General features: G+C 44.8%; 1 protein-coding gene across 2 annotated transcripts; it reads left to right on the forward strand.

Moving 5' to 3' along the window:
- The first annotated feature begins 10,615 nt into the window (after positions 1-10,615).
- Positions 10,616-17,354, forward strand: GREM1 (gremlin 1, DAN family BMP antagonist). 2 transcript variants are annotated; one of them, XM_053381905.1, is made up of 2 exons: positions 10,616-10,995; positions 16,603-17,354. In XM_053381905.1, exon 2 carries the CDS (start codon positions 16,604-16,606, stop codon positions 17,159-17,161), a length of 558 nt encoding a protein of 185 aa, XP_053237880.1. In that variant the 5' UTR covers positions 10,616-10,995; position 16,603; the 3' UTR covers positions 17,162-17,354. The 2 variants fall into 2 exon arrangements, with proteins under 2 accessions (XP_053237880.1, XP_053237890.1); XM_053381915.1 differs by lacking the exon at positions 10,616-10,995 and adding an exon at positions 11,671-11,895.
- Positions 17,355-19,851: the final 2,497 nt, after the last annotated feature.

Consider the following 19,851-nt stretch of genomic DNA (forward strand, 5'->3'; position numbering starts at 1 on the left):
TCTACACAGTAAAACATTTTCACTTGCTTGCTGGTGAAACTTAGGTACCGCAAATGATAAGGTGAAATATTTATTTTCTTTATACAGCTGTGCATTATACAGTGTGCATTATTAACCAGGAGATGCCACAGCTAATAATGGAGCAATAGTCTGTGATCCTGATGGTTTATCCCACACTAGAGGTTCAGACTACAGTGGTACCTCGGGTTAAGTACTTAATTTGTTCTTAACCTGAAACTGTTCTTAACCTGAAGCACCACTTTAGCTAACGGCCGCCTCGCCGCCGGAACACGATTTCTGTTCTCATCCTGAAACAAAGTTCTTAACCCAAGGTAATATTTCTGGGTTAGCGGAGTCTGTAACCTGAAGCGTATGTAACCCGAGGTACCACTGTATTGCCTTTCTGCGCATGCTGAATTTCAAGGGAAGCCCCATACAGTTACATTGCCTTGAGATTACAAATCTCAAATGGTTAACTAATGCTAGGCCTGAATCAGATATACCTATCTGCCTATCCACAATATGATTTAATTTCGCTGTCATCATCGCAACATAAAAATCCAGGAATAATGATGTATAGGGAAGCTTTTAAAGGTTTAATGTTTTACTGTGTTTTTATATATGCTGGAAGCTGCCTAGAGTGGCTGGGACAACCCAGTCAGATGGGGGCAGGGTTACAAATGATTTTTTAAAATTATTATTATTAGTAGTAGTATTAGTATTTATTAATTTACAAATGTCAAGGTTATGTGACCAAGAGAGTTCAAACCCCATCACACACACATGCACACACTGGGGATAGCCCATGACAATTGTTTAAGCTTTCCTCCAAAAGTTGTGCTTGAGAAGCTGAAATGGAATAAAGGAAGTCTAGGTAGTTCTCATATTTTCTGTTTGGCTGTATTCTTATGGGGGGAACATTAAGTACTCAGTTCTCCAGCAACATACATGGCATACTTATTCTTTTGTGCTGGAGCATTCTGACACAAGTTGAAGGATCAGCTTGAATTCCTCCTGTGTCTTCTTCCTAATTCACCATGAGAAGGGCGCCTGTAGTAACGGTTTGTGCTTGCTTTATTTATGACAGCAACTCCCCCCCCCCCCAGTGACTATGTGGTTCCCCACATTAGAACTATCTGGTAGCCATGTGTTGAACACATGGGAGCATTGCAAATCTTAAATGATAGTAAATGCCATGGCAGAAACCTTTGCAATTACAGCCGACAGAACTTTGAAGATCACGTACAGCTAACGCTATCTAGGGTGGTGGGTTTTGTTTTTTTTAAGGTTTCAGGGCACAAGGGAAGGAATAGGGTGAAAGGTTCCAATCTTGAAAGGATGGGGTGACTAAAATCATTTTTCCACCGAAAATGAGAATAATTGCTTTCTGCAGAAACATGGAAAATAAGAGTGTCGGTGGCACAACATTCCCCCATACAATTAATTTGTTGGATTAAGCTGAAAGTATGAAGAAGGAAAATAACTTGGTACCTCCAAGTTCTTGTCGTACTGCCCTTCTGTCTTCGTCACAGGTTCCTACCCCAGTGCGCATGGATTAATAAATGTTAAGCAGATGCTATTGCAGACCTTGTCATCTCTTTTTAAAATCCACTGTGCTTCCAGTGACATTATACACAAGGGTACATAAAATTCGCTTAGGAGACCTGTGAGGAAACTGAGCTTAGGAGACATGACTGAGAAAATACAGTAAATTAAAGTCAACATGCAGCTTTATCTTCATACCCACTTTTAACTCTGCCACAATTAGATATGTAAGCCCATTACTAATTATTACAGGTTGCACCCAACTAAGTTCTCAGAATAGTCACTGAAATAAACCGAATTGTTAAGTCAACTAGTCAAGCCAACTGCTTTTAATGGGTTTCATCCACATATGACTTTCTAAAAAAGGTAAAAGACCCCTGACAGTTAAGTCCAGTCATGAACGACTGAGGTTGCGGTGCTCATCTCGCTTTACTGGCCTAGATAGCCAACGTTTGTCCGCAGACAGTTTTTCTGGCTCATGTGGCCAGCATGACTAAGCCGCTTCTGGCGAACCAGAGCAGCGCACGGAAACGCCGTTTACCTTCCCACCGGAGCAGTACCTATTTATCTACTTGCACTTTGATGTGCTTTCGAACTGCTAGGTTTGCAGGAGCAGGGACCGAGCAACGGGAGCTCACCCCGTCGCAGGGATTTGAACCGCCGACCTTCTGATCACCAAGCCCTAGGCTCTGTGGTTTAAACCACAGCGCCACCCGCGTCCCACATATGACTTAGTTGAACACAATCCAGTAATTCTATGCCTCCATTGTACAGTCCTAGCAATGTGAAGGTCTCCTGCTGTCTTAACTTAGTCCACTCATTCTCTTTTGATGCCTCAGTGCCTGAAACTCCTCCCTGGACATCATGGCGACACCTCTGTCTCTTCCTTCACAACTCTTCTCCAAACCCCCCTATTTAAAGACTCCAATTTCTACTAAAACAAAGCCGAAGTGTGCATAACTGTATTCACTCACATTAAAATGTAGTTACTCTCGCCCCCCGTCTCCCACCCCTCCAGCGCTGGTTTGGGCCTAGAGGGGCTTGGGCAAGATGTTGGGGCACACCAATTCCTCCTTGCTGTTGCCGCTGCCCATTTGCTTTATCTTTTCCACTGGACATACATCACTTTCCAGCAAGAGAGAACAGGGTATGTGCAGGTTATTGCTCCCACTTCTTGCTCTTCTCACTTTCTTGCATAGGGCAGGTAAACAGGCAGCAACAGCAAGGATGAGCAGCAGTACCAAACTGCCTTATACAGAGTCAAAACATTGGTCCATTTAGCTCACTACTGTCTACATTGGCTGGCAGTGACTCTCCCGGGTTTCAGGTAAACAAGATTCTGAGCCCCATCTGGAGATGCCGAAGACTGAACCTGGGTCTTTCATGCAAAGCAGGTGCTGCCTTTCAGCTGCTGCCCATTGGCAACCCCAAATGCAGGCGTAGGAGCACATGACATGTGTTTAGCTGGTCAAGCACTTAAGAAACAACCACTTGCATCATAGGCTATACTGCCATATCACCTCCAGCTCACAGGAAAACCAAGGATCTGATTCAGCAGGTCTCTAGGACGAATAATGTGAAACAGATCATTGTTCTTCAGCCAACTGTGGATCCTGGGGATCAGTGCAGCCAGTCTTTTATCAGCTCCCAAGCCCTGCCCACCTGGCCCAGACGGATTGGCCAGAGTTCAAATAAACAGATGGCAAGAAAGTCTGCCAGTCTCCAGCAGCTGGCCTGGGAATTCCCTAATGGCTGATCACCTAGCCCATGTGTTGCTCCCAAGGGAAAGGAGTTTGGCATGATGGGATGCAGGAGCCGCCCACCCTGTAACTGGGTAAGCAGCCATTTCCTCATTCCAGAAGTTGTCCAGGTCTTCAATAAGGCCACCAGTCAGGGCAACAGGGCATTGCCCCCAAGCCAAGGGGCTCATGGTCTGCCCATAACAAAGGATTAGAGCTACAACAATTACCCCAGATCACCATTATTCTGACCAGAATGGAATGTCAAACTGAGAGTATGTCTAGATTATTGTACAGGGGTAGGCAACCTAAGGCCTGGGGGTCGGATGCAGCCCAATCGCCTTCTTAATCCGGCCCACGGACGGTCCAGGAATCAGCATGTTTTTACATGAGTAGAATGTGTCCTTTTATTTAAAACACATCTCTGGGTTATTTGTGGGGCATAGGAATTCATTCATCCCCCCCCCATATAGTCCGGCCCACCACATGGTCTGAGGGATGGTGGACCGGCCCACGGCTGAAAAAGGTTGCTGACCCCTGTTACTGTAAATCACCCAGTGATCCTCGGATGAAGGGCCTTATAGAAATTTAATAAATAACAAGAATAGATTACTGAAAACAAGGCACACTTTTGCTAGTATGCATATTCTGAAACAATATTGACCTAAACATCTTAGTCACACACTGAAAGGCGAGGGATCTGCTCACTTGCTGTTTAATTTTGTCACTTGTCCCTGTCGTGGAGAGAAAGAATGAGAGCTGATGCAGTGCTGGGATAGGGATTGGCTGCAATTCTTATTAAGCATCCAAATGGCTTGCTAAACAGATGGCAGAGAGCAAAGAATAGGGGCCAGCTCCAGTGAACTGAGCATCTTTCAGCCACCTTGTGCCTCTCTTCCTTTTTGTGCCCACTCCGTGTCCCAGCAGACAACCCAGAGGCATCTTGAGGGCATGCCTGGGACAGGCGTGGGGCACTCAAAGGATATTTCCATGTCAGCTGTGCTCTCCCAGTCTTCCTGACTCTCTCCATTCCTCTCGCCCACGCCCGGAACAACTGACCTCTTCCTATGACTGGAAGTGGTTTTTGAGCATTAGGAGCATTTACGCTTTGGCAACACACAGTTTATACTTTATAACTTGTCCAAATTTATTTAAAAACACAAAAGATTTGAAGCATGATTTATTGCACATTCTTATGTTTGGGTTGCTAAACTGTTCACAAAGCCCCACTTACCGTGTGGCGAATTTCCACATTCGGACACATCGTTTATATATATCTGTGTGTGTGTGTGTGTGTGTGTGTGTGTGTGTGTGTGTGTGTTATTCACAATCCTTTAATGTTACAGTCAATTACATCAACTGGATATTTTTTTTTAAAAAAAGCTAATAGGCAACTTCAACTGTTTGTGGAAAATAAAATATTACCCCCCCCCCTTTCTTGGCTTCATGCAGCTCAAATTTACAAAAAGGGATGAACCATTCTTGATGTGGATGTGGTCAGGGAATAAAATACAAGAACTGGTGAATGCTAATCACATTTCAAGATATTAGAGGCAGAGATCAAGAAGTAAACGTACTATTGCCCTAAGCGAAAGTAGGGCAGAACAGGGGTTGTTGCTTTTTTTTGAGAGAAAAACATATGAAGGAAAACAGAACAGTTGGAAATAGAAAGACAAAAGATTTGGCCACAGGCTTGTGGTACCATTTCCCAGAAATGGAAAAGCTCTTGGCAGTTTCTTAAAGACATGAGAGAAGTTTGGTAATAATACAACTGAAAGGTAGAGATGTGTTTATTTTTGCAATTCATAGTTTTGCTTTAACTTTACAGGCACTTAACTTATAATCCAAATCCTTATCATCAATGATTACATTGGCAGCTGATAATGTGGTCTTAGGCAGAATGGTAGTAACAGCTTGTAAGATGAGTAATGTTTTTCATTACTTTTATCTTCACCTGGACCTGAAAGGCTCAGAACTGGTCCTTCTGTCATATTTTAAAAGGTTTTTGCTTCATATATTGTGGTTCAGCAAAGAGGAAATTGAGAGCCAAACTACTTGCTAAAACCTCAGTGAAGTTAATGGCGATCACTGAATTGAGATCTACATATTTGAATGCTCAGCACCAAAATGCACTGCATACAACCCTACTGTACTGGAATTTATGTGCAAATGACTCATCAGCTTTCTTGTCATCCTTATTAAAGAGTTCCACATGTGAGACTGGCTTACAGATTGAAAACCATCTTTTGAAATCATTCATACACAAGAATTCCTGCACCCAGTAGCATAGTGTGGGTTGCCAGCACCCAGGACCATGCGGAGGGAGGGAAACAGACAGAGGACGCATGTGCATTCAACTGCCTAATAGTGTCCGCATCACCCAGGAGATTGCAGCCACAGAGATAAGAAAAGAAGAGCCATTCTGTTATCTAGAGAGGTCACTTATTGGTTAACAAGGAGAAGCCGTTTTCAACAGAGCCCACTGACAGAAGTGCACAGCTGTATTGAGCCAGCACCGGGTGTTGAAATTTTGTGCCCCTAACAATTTTGTGCCCAAGGCAACTGCCCCTGTGCCCTCCACCGCACTACACCACTGCTGGCATCTGAGCCATGTCTGACTCTGAACCTCCTATTCCAGTGCTGGACTGAACGTTGTGATCCATCCAACCTCTTGCTTCAGCTTTACGGTGTATGTATGCAAAATGAAATACGACCTGAGAAGAGTTCTTGGACTGAGCTGATGCCAAATCAAGATCATGGAACCTACCGTATTTTTCCGTGTATAATACGCTCCCGTGTATAAGACACCCCCTATTTTGGAGGGACTCAAAATTAAGAAAATGGGGGGGGGGGTTGCCCCCGTGTATAAGTCTACCCCCCTTTCTTAACATTATTTTTTAGTAAAAAAAACACCCTAGTCTTATACACGGAAAAGTATGGTAATTTAGAGGCACTTATTTTTGACAATATGGCACATACAGAATTAGGAATAGCTTATCTATAGCCCATGTACTTAAGTTCTCTGGAATCAGAAAAGAGCAAGAGGATCAAGATTATGGAGCAATTCCCTTATGAAGAAAGATTGCGTCATCTGGGGCTTTTATTTTAGAGAAAAGGCAAGTAAGCAGTGACATGAAAGAAGTTCATGAATTTATGCATGGCGTGAGGAAAGTGCTGAGAGAGAAGTTTTTCTCCCTCTAGAGCACATGGACATACAACGAAGATGAATGTTGAAAAATTCAGGACAGATAAAATAAAGCACTTATATAGTCAAATACAGAACTCACTACCGAAGAAGATAATGACGGCAACCAACATGGATGGCTTTAAAAGGGGATTAGACAAATTCATGGAGGACAAGGCTATCAATGGCTACTAGCTATGATGGAGGTTATGCTCCCCTCGTCACTTGGAGGCAACTATGCTTCTGAATACCAGTTGATGTAAACTGCAGGAGGGGAAGTGTTCTTGGACTCGGGTCTTGCTGGTTTCCCACAGGCATCTGGGTGGCTCCTTTGAGAACAGGAGGGTGGACTAGATGGGCCACTGGTCTGATGCAGAAGGAGAGCCAGTGTGGTGTAGTGGTTAAGAGCGGTGGACTCGTAATCTGGTGAACCGGGTTCGCTTCCCCGCTCCTCCACATGCAGCTGCTGGGTGACCTTGGGCTGGTCACACTTCTCTGAAGTCTCTCGGCCCCACTCACCTCACAGAATGTTTGTTGTGGGGGAGGAAGGGAAAAGGAGATTGTTAGCCGCTTTGAGACTTCTTAGGGTAGTGATAAAGTGGGAAATCAAATCCAAACTCCTCCTCCTCTTCTTCTTCTTCTTCTCTTCTTTTGAATCACCATGGTGCCAGCCACTGCACCACAAACCCGTGTATGAGGTACTTTGTAGTAAGCCATTATTAAAACTGGACACATCGAACAGCAGGATGGACCTGCCATTCCTGCCTCAAACAGGATGCCTCTGTAGCCACATCAACACAAGCCACTCTGGGAACCATCACAATCACGTATATCTATGGTTAGTTTGACATGAACAGAACCATTTCAAAATTATCCTGACTGGGGCTGGTAAATACAGAAGTGGTTTGTAACGTTCAAGTTGGTGTGGCTGAATGTTTTAAAATCTCCTCTCTTCTCTTCTTTAATCTGAGTTTTGCACTTCCAAACATGTATAAAGTGTCATATCTCCACCACTGAACGTCAGCTGCGCAGCAAACATAATGGCTTTTACATCAGAGGATATAAGAATGACTTCCAAACACAGCTGAGTCCCAGTATCTCTCATTTAGATATTAATCAGTCACACAGATTACAGAAATCTTGAGAGAACAGCCTTCCGCAGGTGGTGATGGGTGGAAAGAGGCATACTGGAAACCAAATAGCTAGATTGTGCTCACATGAGGAGCAAATAGTAGTAGTATGGCAACTGCCGGTAACCACGCAAACATCACCAAACAAAGGATAAACAGCCCACCAAAATCCTCATCATCGTTTAATGAGGGTCCACATCAACAGTGACTGAAGATGCATAACAGGTTATTCATACTTATTGGGTTTTCCACATAATAGGTAAATTCAAATTAAATAAAGAAAAACCATGGGCTAGCATTTAGATGATAATGATGCTGACATCATACGAAAAATGCAAAAAACTTCCATGCGCGAGAAGCACCAGTTCCACAATAAACTCCCTTCTGGAAACACCAAAGACATACAAATGTGTTTCTTTCACTCGACTCCCTTCCACTCTTTTGATTGGGGTAGGGGGTGGGACGGGGCCTCTGCCCTCCATAACGCATCATGCTAGAGTTAACCTGACTAAAAGAATAGTTCCTGTAGAAGGGACTGAAGAAAATGTAACAAAACAGAGAGGAAAAGTGATTTCCAAGGCCCCCTAGTGAATGATGGGTGTAATAGCTAGAGCATCGGACTAGGACTTAAAAGAGTAGGACTCAAATTCCCACTTGCTCATGACACTCACTGGGTGACCCTGGACCAATCACAGTCTCTCAGCCGAACCTACCTCACAAGGTTGTTGTGAGGATAAAGTGGGAAGGGGGAGAAGCATGTACAGTATGCTACCTTGAGTTCCTCAGAGGAATAGAATGAGTAGCTCAGGTGGTAGAGCAGGAGACTCAAACTCTGGGTTGAAAACTCAAGACCCATGTTTGGCAAAATATTCTTACATTGCAGGGAGTTGGAGTACCTAACCCTCGTGGTCCCCTCCAACCCTACAATTCTATGATTTGTAAAAATAAAGATAAAAGCAATAATAATAATAATAAATAATTACAGTGATTTAACAAAATGGTGAGCTCCCATTGTTCGGTCCCTGCTCCTGCCAACCTAGCAGTTCGAAAGCACGTCAAAGTGCAAGTAGATAAATAGGTACCGCTCCAGCGGGAAGGTAAACGGCGCTTCCGTGTGCTGCTCTGGTTCGCCAGAAGCGGTTTAGTCATGCTGGCCACATGACCCGGAAGCTGTACGCCGGCTCCCTTGGCCAATAAAGCGAGACGAGCACCGCAACCCCAGAATTGGTCACGACTGGACCTAATGGTCAGGGGTCCCTTTACCTTACCTTTACCTACATACAATAATACATAACATTAGTATATAAAAAGTAGGACTGGCTACACAACGCTGCAGAGTGGTCCCAACAGACACTACATAGCATTCTTTCAGCACTGAACATAGTCAGCACTGGGCTATTTTGGAGTGCCCCCCCCAAAAAAACCCTTACTTCTGCAATGCTTGTTTCCCCCCCTGAGCCTGCTGATACCTGGCCCTTGTTTCTCAGTAGCCTTTGTTTTGGTTACACAACAATAATATCTCTGCGCCCGAGGTCACTTTTAATACATCTATTTCATTCTCCTTCTCCCTCCCAACACTGTTACCATGCCATGCCCAGTGACCATGTTCAGTCTGCCTCAAGCGAGCTGTGGCTTCTCCCTCATCCACCTTTCAAGGCTTCTCCATCCCTACTTGTTTGTGTGTGTGCCAACCTTCGGATTGTGAATACCTTCCTCTTCTGCATAGGTAGTGGCTCTAGGCTATATAAAGGCAGGTGCCCAGAGGAAGAATTGACTGTTAATATACCTGATGATAAAATATCAAGCTATACTCAAGTCATAATAATTTTTAAAAAGTGAGTAGCATATCTAAGCAATTATCACCTCAACCGGTGATTGCCTGACTTATACCCCCATCAATGATAACTGGAGAGTCAGGTTATAGACAAAAGTTTCTGCCAGAGTGACGGTATGTACCAGCGGCAATTGCACATTTTCTGTGATAAGCGAACACAATCCCTGATTGAACTTTAGCAGTAAAACTTCCAGAAGAACATTCTTGTCTCCTTTTGCCAACATTAACTGGCAGACCTAAACAACTCTAACAAGAGAGTATCTGCCCCAGACATACATTTCTGGATGCAGGTGTGAAGAACTCTTGCTGATAACAGCATCAGTTTAATTTAATAGTCTACTTTCTTGTGGGGTGGCTTTTAGAGTCTCCCAATAGCAGTCATCAGGGACGCAGGTGGTGCTGTGGTGTAAATCACTGAGCCTTGGGTACCGCTCTGGCGGGAAGGTAAACGGCGTTTTCGTGCACTGCTCTAGTTTTGCCAGAAGCGGCTTACTCATACTGGCCACATGACCAGGAAAAACTGTCTGCGGACAAACGTCAACTCCCTCAGCCAGCAAAGCGAGATGAGCGCCGCAACCCCAGAGTCGTTCGCGACTGGACTTAACTGTCAGGGGTCCTTTACCTTTTTAACAGCAGTCATCAGTGACACTAGCCTGATGTAAATCGTGGATTAATTTCTGAGCATAAATGCTTGGGACTGATTTGCATGGCTGAAATCCTAAAAACCTGGGATTATGAGGAGGAAGAGGAGGAATGGGGTGGGGTCTCTGGCTTGTGATCCTTCTGTGCACATTTACTTGCATACAAGGACCACTGTGATTATTGGAACTTAATCCAAAGTGTGTGTGGGAGGACTGCATGAATCCAAGATCTCTCAATCTTTCCTGTATCACAAAGCCTGTGGATTGATGGTCCTGCTCCGCCCTGCTGTGCGGCAATGATTTTAGACGGTCTTGTGCTAAGACTTCTTATTTTTGAAGCATCAAGCCTGGGTACCGTAGACAAGATTTTGAAAGCGAGCCAAAGCCTTTTAAAGACCTCGAGCCCAACTCCAGCAGAGGCATCAGTGTCGGGAGGAGGAACCCCTCAAGAGGGGGAGACTATCGCCCGCTGTCTTTGCCGATGGGTTCCACCCCCGCCGGTCGCGCGTCCCTCAGCCACGTGGGGATGCGGGTAGCAGCCAGCGGGTCCCTCGCCCGCCAGCGCCGGTCTGACCTGGAGGCTCAGGGAGGAGCCGGGCGTCGCTTTCTTGGAGAAAGGAGAGTTCTCCTCCCTGGCGGGAGTTGCTGGAAGCGTTTAGGGGGCGTATTGGGAGGCGGCCGCTGGCCAATGATCAGGAGCGCTGCTCTCAGCTGGCAGGCATTTAAATGGGAGACAGCGCGGTGCGCCTGCAATTCGGAAGCGGGGCCCGAGCTTTCCTTGCCTCTCCTCCCGATGGGCTCGAGGGACTGGGAGCAGAGCAGCAGCAGCAGCAGGAGCAGCCCGAGCCGTCACCCCGCGCACTGAAGCGCCCCACGCCGGAAAGGAGCCGCGGAGCAGGACTCGCTCTCCGCCCACGCGCAGGTGAGGCAGCAGCGGAAAGGACCCGGAGCTTCATTGGGAGGCCTTGGGTTGCTTTACGCCGGGGTGAAGGATGGCGACTGCCGCTCTGCTCCAGGCAAACAGGAGGCGCTGGGTTGTAGCCCCTTGGAAGCAGTAGGGTTACTCGTGGGGTAAGGGAGTAAAGTGATGAGAGCCTTGGAAACTGCCGGTCAGTGTATTCTGGGAAGAATACCGACTCTGATGGGGTAGGATAATTTAAGTTAGATTTATGCCTGGCATCGTGGATAAATTGCTTTCCTGTAATTAATCCAGGAAAGCCTGTCGAATATATGCTACAAAATACCGAAGCTCTTACCTTTCCCCGTATCTGTGTAGCGCCTGACTGGAGGGAGGGGAGCCTCTGGAATCCCCTAACTCCCACCGCACATTTCTCATCGCTGTTTTTTTGGGGGGGGGGGGCTTGGCTGGCTTTTGACTCAAATGGAACTACTGGTAGAACCAATCCCATTTTCACACGTGATTTATAGCGCAGTTCTATGCATATTTACTTGGAAGTAAGGGTCATTAACTTAAATGGGGTTTACGTTCCAGTTAGTAAACATGGGGCTTCAGGCCGAACAAGTTCTCTCTCTGTGCACCTGAAATTCTAGTATTGACTCCATTCGTTGGGATGCCAGCTAAAAATGGGGATCCCTCAACCCTGCAGTAACAATCTTAGCACTTGGTGTTTTCCAAGCCCGGGTTGCTCGAGGAAACCTCCTTAAAAGCTCGTCGGATTGCCAAGGAAACTCCCACGGAAAAACAAGGCCCACTCTTTACAGGGTGCCCAGGATGTGACCCAAGTCCGTCTCGTTCCCCAGTAAGCCTGTGCAGCCGCTCCCGCCTTCTCTGCGCTTCCAAAGCGACCGTAACACCCCGCGGGTCGGTATTCGCAACCGGCTCTCCTCTAAGCTTTCTTGGGCGCCCTGTGGTGCCGCTGCCTAATGGGCTAATTTAATCGAAAGGGCCGAAAATTGCTCACAGCCGCGCGGCGGCCGGGATGGGCGAAGAGGGCCGCGGAAAACTCCTTTTAAAAGGATTGGCCCCTTGCAAGGGGGCGGGCGCTGGCTGACAAAACGGGCTGGGCCGGCGCCTCAAACGGGCCCTGCTGCGCGGAGGCGCATTTAACATGCAAGCCTACTCGGAAGTAACTCCCACTGACTTCAACGGGGCTTGTCCTCCGCGGTAGCCTGTCCGCTCACTAGGGCCAGTGGGGCAATTCCAGGTGCCGGCGGAATTTGCAGGGTTGGATTTGCGCAGCCCCGACGGCAAACGGGCGCGCACCGCGGCGTTTGCTCCGGTGGCGACGGAAAGCCGTCGGTTCTCACTTCCCGCGAGCGGCTCTTTCCCTGCCAAGGGCGGAGCCGCCGAGGGGAGGCGGGTGTCTCCTAAGACCCCGCCGCGTGACTTACTCAAAACCAAACAAAACGCTGGCGGGGGCGGCGGCCTCCTGCGCCTCCGGTCGTTGGGCCCCGCGGAGCAACCCTGGAAACGGCCTGTCTTGGGCGAGGCTGAGCTGAGGGCGCTGCCCTTGCTTGGCGGGGAGAAAGAGGCGCCACCCAGCGCGCCGCCGGCCACCCTCTGCTGCGCCTCCCGCGCGGCGGCCTTCTGGGCGGCAAGACCAGAGGGAAACGCCGGGCATCTCCGAGGGGGCGAGGCGTGGTTCTCTGTCCAGTACAGCAGCCGTCGCTAACCTGGGGTGCTCTAGCTGTGTGGGACTACAACTCCCATCAGCTCCAACTGGCTCTGGGTTGTCAGGAGGGAGGAGTTCAGTTTAACCCTGGAGCAACACCCCAAGAAGCGTCGTGATCAGGGCCGAAGAGTAGCCCCGTTTGAGCTCGTGTCATTGACACGCTGAAACATGTAGATGTTAATGTGGGAGATAAATCCAAAAACGCATTTCCTCCCTCCCCCCGTTGTATATTCCCTCTCGTTGGCCAAACTTATTTTAAGCTTCCCATAAGAAATGCCTCAGTCTTTCCCAATGAAAGATCTATCTTCAAATACTTTGTGCTGTATGCCTTGGCTCATGCTTCTGTACTTCCGATAAGAGAAATAACTTGGTCAGTGGTCATGATTGGAGTTGTAATCTCAACAGGTTCCCCACCTCTGTTTTCTAGTCTGAGGGTGAACTGAGCATTCCTCCTTGATTTGTTTGCAGGGAAGTTAGAGAACGTTGCATCAAATGTTATCCTACACTTTGCGGGATTCCCTCATTTTTCCTTATCTGATTTGGGGTGCAAAGCAGGTTTGCTGTGCAAAAATTGTGTATCAGCTTAAATTGCGCAACTTGCTTGAATCTCACTGGAAGTGCCCTGACTCTCTGATAACAGGGCTTTTAAGCATTTGGTGAAGGCAACCTTAAAATCTGAAAAAGTCCATGCTGTAAGAAATCTCCCTGCAGTCCTGGGAGCACTTGTAATCTTCAATAAAGTCTTCCTTTAGACTGATTTAGAAACCTGATCTTTTGATAACATTAGAATCTCTGCCTGCAATTCACAAACCACTGTCCCTCAGACAGACACACTTCTGTTAGATCTGAATCTGGAACCTGTGTGTTTCAGATCACAGTCTGTGCTCTGTCTCTCCCTCCCCCCAAAAAACTCATTCTTAAACTGTGAAACACATATTTTTAGACCTCAGAAAAATGACTGGCAGTCCCTACTTGCAAGGGAACAGACCCTTGTAATGCAGTTCTGGCCTTTTCATCTCTAAAAAGAAATTGCAAAGCTTCAGGACGATGCAGAAAGGAGCAACCAAACTTCATCTTTTCCTGCGAGAGGTTTAACAGTGTAGTCATATGTGTATCTGCTCATCTACTTTCAAGTAAGTCCCATTGCTTTCAGTGGGACTTGCTTCCTGGAAAGTGTACATAGCATTGCAGTCTAAAGCTCTTTAGTTTTTAAAAAAGTGAGCAAGATGGGGGCAGGCCACAAACATATCTAAAGTAGCAAGTGGTGTGGAGTCAATTCTCTTTCAAATCACTTCAGCTTGTAGCACCTAAAGAAGGTGATATCCTTGCCTTGCATCACCATTCAGTTGCCTAACCCACTGCATTTTGCAGTTCTTCAATCATCTGCTTGCAACTGAGAAGTTTTAGCAGCTTAGGTGGGGACGTTTTCTGACAATAATGGCTGGATTGAATATGATTTATCCAAAATGGCTCTGAAGGATTGGGGATAACCCACAGAAAATATTGGGATGAGTGGGAGGTGCCTTAGCCTTAGCACTATGACGAACACAAGCCATTGAGTTGATTTGTTAGTGAAGTGATCACTTTCACCTTTAATCTTTTATATTCATTGGTTACACAGAAGTAGTTCAAAAGCAGACAATACAGGACAGAATTTTCAATATATAATCATATATAAACACACACCAAACCTTTAATTTAAAAGAAGAGTCCTTGACTGCCAATGCTGTCTGCTATGCCAACCCAAAATATGAGCTTTGTCCTGAAGGCTTTTAGGTAATTGTTGCTAATAGCAATATTGGTGTTCTTACTCCTCATAGACCATCTCGCTTTCATTGTGATTTCCTTTAGAGCTGTGGTCTAATGATGGATTTAAAATAGAGCCTTTACTCAAAAGTGCTCAGGTTTCAGCTATTGAACTTAACAGAAGAGAGGTTGGTCTAGGTCAATACTGAGCCCTTTGAAAGCCTACACCAAAAACTTTCTTCTGGAAATGGGACAAAGGTATGCAGGCTCTCCCCCCTAAAATGTGTGCTTTGCTCTGAATGTTCCTGAAATAGGAATATATTTACTGTTTCCTATTATATTTATTTACTCTAGTATTGCAAGCTAGAACTTTCAGGCAAGAACATGGCTATGTTTCTTGAGCAGGTTCAGTGTGCGTGTGTGGAAGTGTGTAATGGAATTGTTAGTCATCATTTGTATGTTTGAAATGACACTAAGTTGGAACACTCAACTCTTTTATACTGCCAGCATGTTCAGCTTCTATTTCTTCAACCTCCAAGTACATTGGCTTAGAATCTACATAGTAGTTATGAGGTCTCCCTCATTGAGTGTTGCTGCAAAATGATCACAGCAAACTTAAACATAATATAAGTATTTAAATAAAAATAAATCTGTTATCCAGCCCTAGAGTTAAAGAGTAGGGGAGGAAAATTCTTGGTTCTGGAAAATGCCTTGCTTCCAGAAAAGCGGGTCAGAGCTGTTGCCTTTTCCATCTGCAACTGATCAGGAGAGGCCTTTTCGTCTCTCAGCGACAGAGAGGTGGGCTCTTGTTTTCTGACTGTAAAACGAGTCCTATTGCAAATGTACAAAAGTAATATAACTGAACTAGTTCAAAAATGATGACACAGTTGTAATCCATGTTGCATGAGCGAAAGGCAGCTGCCATAACTGTTGTTTTCCTCCCTCTTCAGTCCCCTGAGTGTGCACACCCTCACTTCAGAATCTTGAGGGTGACCTGAGCATTATGTCTTGTGGGGCTACTGTGGGAGGAGAGAATTGCCGGAAGCATGTAACTTTGTGTGAGCAGTATGAGATTGTTTTGCCTAGTTTTAGGCCTTTTGCCCTCCTTCCACTACCACCCTATAAGTCACAGTCCACAGTGTTTGGTAAATCTCTCCTGAGCCTCAGCAGGGACTTTTTAGGGACTACAGGTGGGAGGAGGGGAGGGAGAAAATTGGTTTCCTGAGCCTACCATCCCTTTGTCCAACCCCATGGGTACAACTCAAAAAAATAAATAAGTTTACAAACTGATACAACATACAATATAACATAAACAAATCAAAGAATCAGATATGATCAGTGATTATGAAGTCACAGGTTGATAAAGCGATTTTCAATATAATCATAAGAGCACACAACTAATAGAATTATATGATGGGCAGCTGGTAAAAACCTGTTCCAGCTAAGTCTTCAGAACTGCCCATGTACTTTGAAAATTCAAATCTCTTATGAGAACATAACTATCAATGAATTGCTTTGACCATCCCTTTGACAAAGCTTCTAATTACATATGGAAAACTCAGACTCATAAATGGATGCATTTCACATAGTATTCCCTGACAGTCCTGTAACTTATTGCAATGCCTTCTACACCATGCAGGATGCAGCTGTTAAGAGTCCTAACTGGTGTTGGGATATGGGCACGTAACATATTTAACCTGTTCTGTGCCAGTTTCTCTATTTTCCTGCATGCTTTTAACCTTGAAAGCCTTGCATGGTCAGGTATCCTCATGCTGGAAGGGCAGTCTCTGTCCAAATACAAACCCGTTTTCCAGTTTAGTTCAAGTTAGCTGATGCTGTGGCTTATGTCATATACACGACATGTTCAGACAGTGGCAACTAGGAGCCAGGTTATTCTGTTGGCAGTCACCTGTGATAAAATGGGCCCTTGCATTTCCAGATTTTACCTGAGGGAAATTCCATACAGGTTGGAATCTCTCAAGTTGCTAGATTTGAAAGAGGAGGGATTTGCTTTACTCCCTGTCCTTTTTCTCCCACTCCTGAGAGGAAGGTTGGTATTTTCACTAGCTTTGGGATAAGGGGTGATGTGATGCACTGTGTGCAACTTTTTAGTTGATGCCATGTGAAATAGATATATCCTTTCTCCCCAGGATGAGTCGCACAGTTTCTACAGTTGGGGTCCTCCTTCTGTGTGGACTTCTGCTACCCACTGCAGAGGGGAGCAAGAGGAACCGTGGAGCCCAGGGCGCCATCCCCCCGCCTGACAAGGATAAGCCCAATGATTCAGAACAGCCGCAGCAGTCGCCACCGCAGCAGTCAGGCGCCAGGATCCGTGGCAAGGACAGGATCAAGCCTCCATCTGCTGAAGAGGTGCTGGAGTCGAGCCAAGAGGCGCTGCACGTCACTGAGCGGCAATACCTGAAGCGGGACTGGTGCAAGACACATTCCCTGAAGCAAACCATCCACGAGGAAGGCTGCCACAGCCACACCATTATCAACAAGTTCTGTTACGGGCAGTGCAATTCCTTCTACATCCCCAGGCATATCCACAGAGAGGAAGGCTCCTTCCAGTCCTGTTCCTTTTGCAAACCTAAGAAACTCACCACCATGTCTGTCACACTGAACTGCCCGGAGCTTCAGCCCCCGAGGAAGAAAAAGAGGATCACGCGAGTTAAAGAATGTCGCTGTATATCCATAGACTTGGATTAGGAGGCACCGTGATGGGTGTTCCAGTTGTTGCCCTTGACTACAGACGCCCGAAACCCAATCTGTCTGAATGGGACACAAACAATAGAGAATTGCAACAAAAACAATGTATGTGTATCTGCGTGCAAGTGTGAATGCCAATACATCAATTACAAAAGCATGCATATGGAATAGCACCACTACTTGGAGTGCAAGTTGTCACTAGTTCACCTGTGTGCTGGGGTTCCTGCGCTTCCATTTTCCACCAGCATCTGTGCCATTGACTTGTGTACCTGTTGCAAGTGAGAGCATTGATGTGCTCTAGGTCCAGTGTTATTTCTTAGAACAAAATGTTAACAGGGATGCGGTAGTAGACTTAAGATATGCCCCTTGCAATTAGTGTTCAATAAAGGGTGCAATTATAATTGGGAATGAATGTTCAGAAGCAGCTTTGTATGGATCGAAAAACACAGCCACTAGCATTAGAAGACTTTTTAAAGAAGGTAATGGGCAAGAGAAGGAAAAAATGAGAAAGTACAAGAATTAAGAGCAACAAGGGAAGGCAACGTGCATATTGACTCTACTGATGCTTTGAATGTACTTTAAAAACATGTTTGAGTTAAGTAATTGTCTTGGGATGCTGCATTCTTTGACTATAACTGTAGTGTTTAATTCCATCATTAGCTTTTAGGTTTGCCATAATAATTTGTCTAAAATCTGCTAATGTATATGTGTACACATCTTTTCTATCTCCATTATACTATCAGGTAATTCAGCTTAACACAGGAAGCACAATTCTACAGTGATCGTTTAGGACTTAAAATGCAATAAGCATACAAAGCTATATATTTCAGAGCTTCAATAGGAGCTGTGTGATAGATGCTGCTTAGTCTCTGGCCCAAAGGATGTACTGCCTTGCCCATTTACCTTGCATTTACCCATATTATCTTTGATTTTGGATTTGCTAAACTTTAGGTGCTGTTGGGGGATTGGATGGGCGTGTGGCAGAGTGCTCAGACTTTCCTTCAGCATTTACTGAATATAAGGACTTTTTCTTTGAACAGCTCTTGAACAGTCCATTCATGTATAAACATGTAGCAGTAATATATGGTGAATATTGCCTTTTGTCAGAACAGAACAGCCTTGAGAGTGAAAAATGGTTTTTAAGTGTAAAATTCATTATGTATTACTATTACATGGTTTGTAGCTGAATTGATCTTTGACCAGTTTCCCCTATGTATGATAGGATACCACCTCTCGTGCCTCCCCTTTGCTTTATTTTTATTTACATATACAGATGTGGCCACCTCTGTTTCCATCCCCATTGTAAACCTCTGGCCTTTATTTATATTGTTGAAGCCCCTGGACAGATAGACTGGCTTTTGAAAGTATGAACACATTAACCAGCTGTCTATGCACAGTAGGCAATTTGTGGTTCATGCCACAAGGAGAGGACAGGTATTTATAGAAATGAAACACTTATTTGTCTGTAACAATGAGGAGCCTGCCAATAACGCGTCTGCTTAATAAGCAAATGTATTCATATAAGAAGCATTCTGGCTCTTGACATATCACACAGTCCTCAAATATACCATAATAAAACAACCCATATTTATAACCTAAACTACCCATTTATCATTTAACTGTATTGCTTCTTGTTCCATCTTTAGAGGATAAACCAACAACTGTTTTTCTTCTTCTTAAATGTTTCATCTTGTTTTAGAGGCTGTAGCTGTATCCTCTAGTTACTTATTCCTCTATTAAGTTGTAGTCCCTTGCATAACAATTAGGGGATACCTCTTTCTATAAAAACCCCCAATTCACTGGGACCTTGACAAGCATGATCGTGCAAAGCCAGATGCCTGTCAGCATCCTTTCACATGCAAATATTTTTTTACTGCCTTCATCTATACCAGTAACAGATTGCAAACTTGCATATTAGCCATATCAGGATCAGCCACTGCAATCTTTTTTTATAGGTATTATCATACATTTATTTCTGTGTAGATCATTTTTTAAAGCCTGATTTCTGAGTTACAGGAGAAAATTTCCACTGTGTGGAATGTGAATAGTTAAGCAGAAAGATATTTAATGGTTTTGGCATTTCCATATGATCAGAGAGCTTTCCTCTACTTCTTAGAAGGTATCAAGGTTAAAACATTCCCCTTTTCTTCTGAACTCTTGGGGACTTTATGTTAATTCTTGTTTCTCTTCCTATAATTCATATACAGCTCTCACCAAGCAATATATAGTTCTGGCTTTTTAAAAGTTTTAACTTTCCATACAGCACATTTTTGAAGCAACAACTTGTAAAATAATTTAAGGTTTATAGCAAGGTGGAATTGGTTATCTAAGAAAGAATAATAGAAGATCCCTCTTCAGAAAAATAGGCAGGTTGGTTTCATAGGCAGGTCATTTATGATTGATTTTTCAGGTTTCAAGGAAACCAAACATGTAGCTGCAAATGATTTCAAATCAAACCATATGTACTGTACTTAAACCTGAATTTTTCTTATAAAACAATGAAGAGGAACCCAAGCTGCCGTGTGTTCTGAAGAATTTCACAATGCAAAAGCTGTTCAAAAACAAACAACTTTGATTTTGTAACTTGCCAACAGTTTGTTCACTTGCTATAATAAACAAGTTTTTAAAAAATATATATGTTGAATTGCAGGCTAAAATGAAATTGCAAGAGTTTTAGAACTGGATTTTCA

The sequence above is a fragment of the Podarcis raffonei genome, chromosome 1, assembly GCF_027172205.1.
Source record: "Podarcis raffonei isolate rPodRaf1 chromosome 1, rPodRaf1.pri, whole genome shotgun sequence".
NCBI classification, from domain to species: Eukaryota; Metazoa; Chordata; class Lepidosauria; order Squamata; family Lacertidae; genus Podarcis; species Podarcis raffonei.

Bases quoted from the DNA above. Each gene is read 5' to 3' on its own strand.
- GREM1 (XM_053381905.1), top strand. From the start codon at position 16,604: ATGAGTCGCACAGTTTCTACAGTTGGGGTCCTCCTTCTGTGTGGACTT.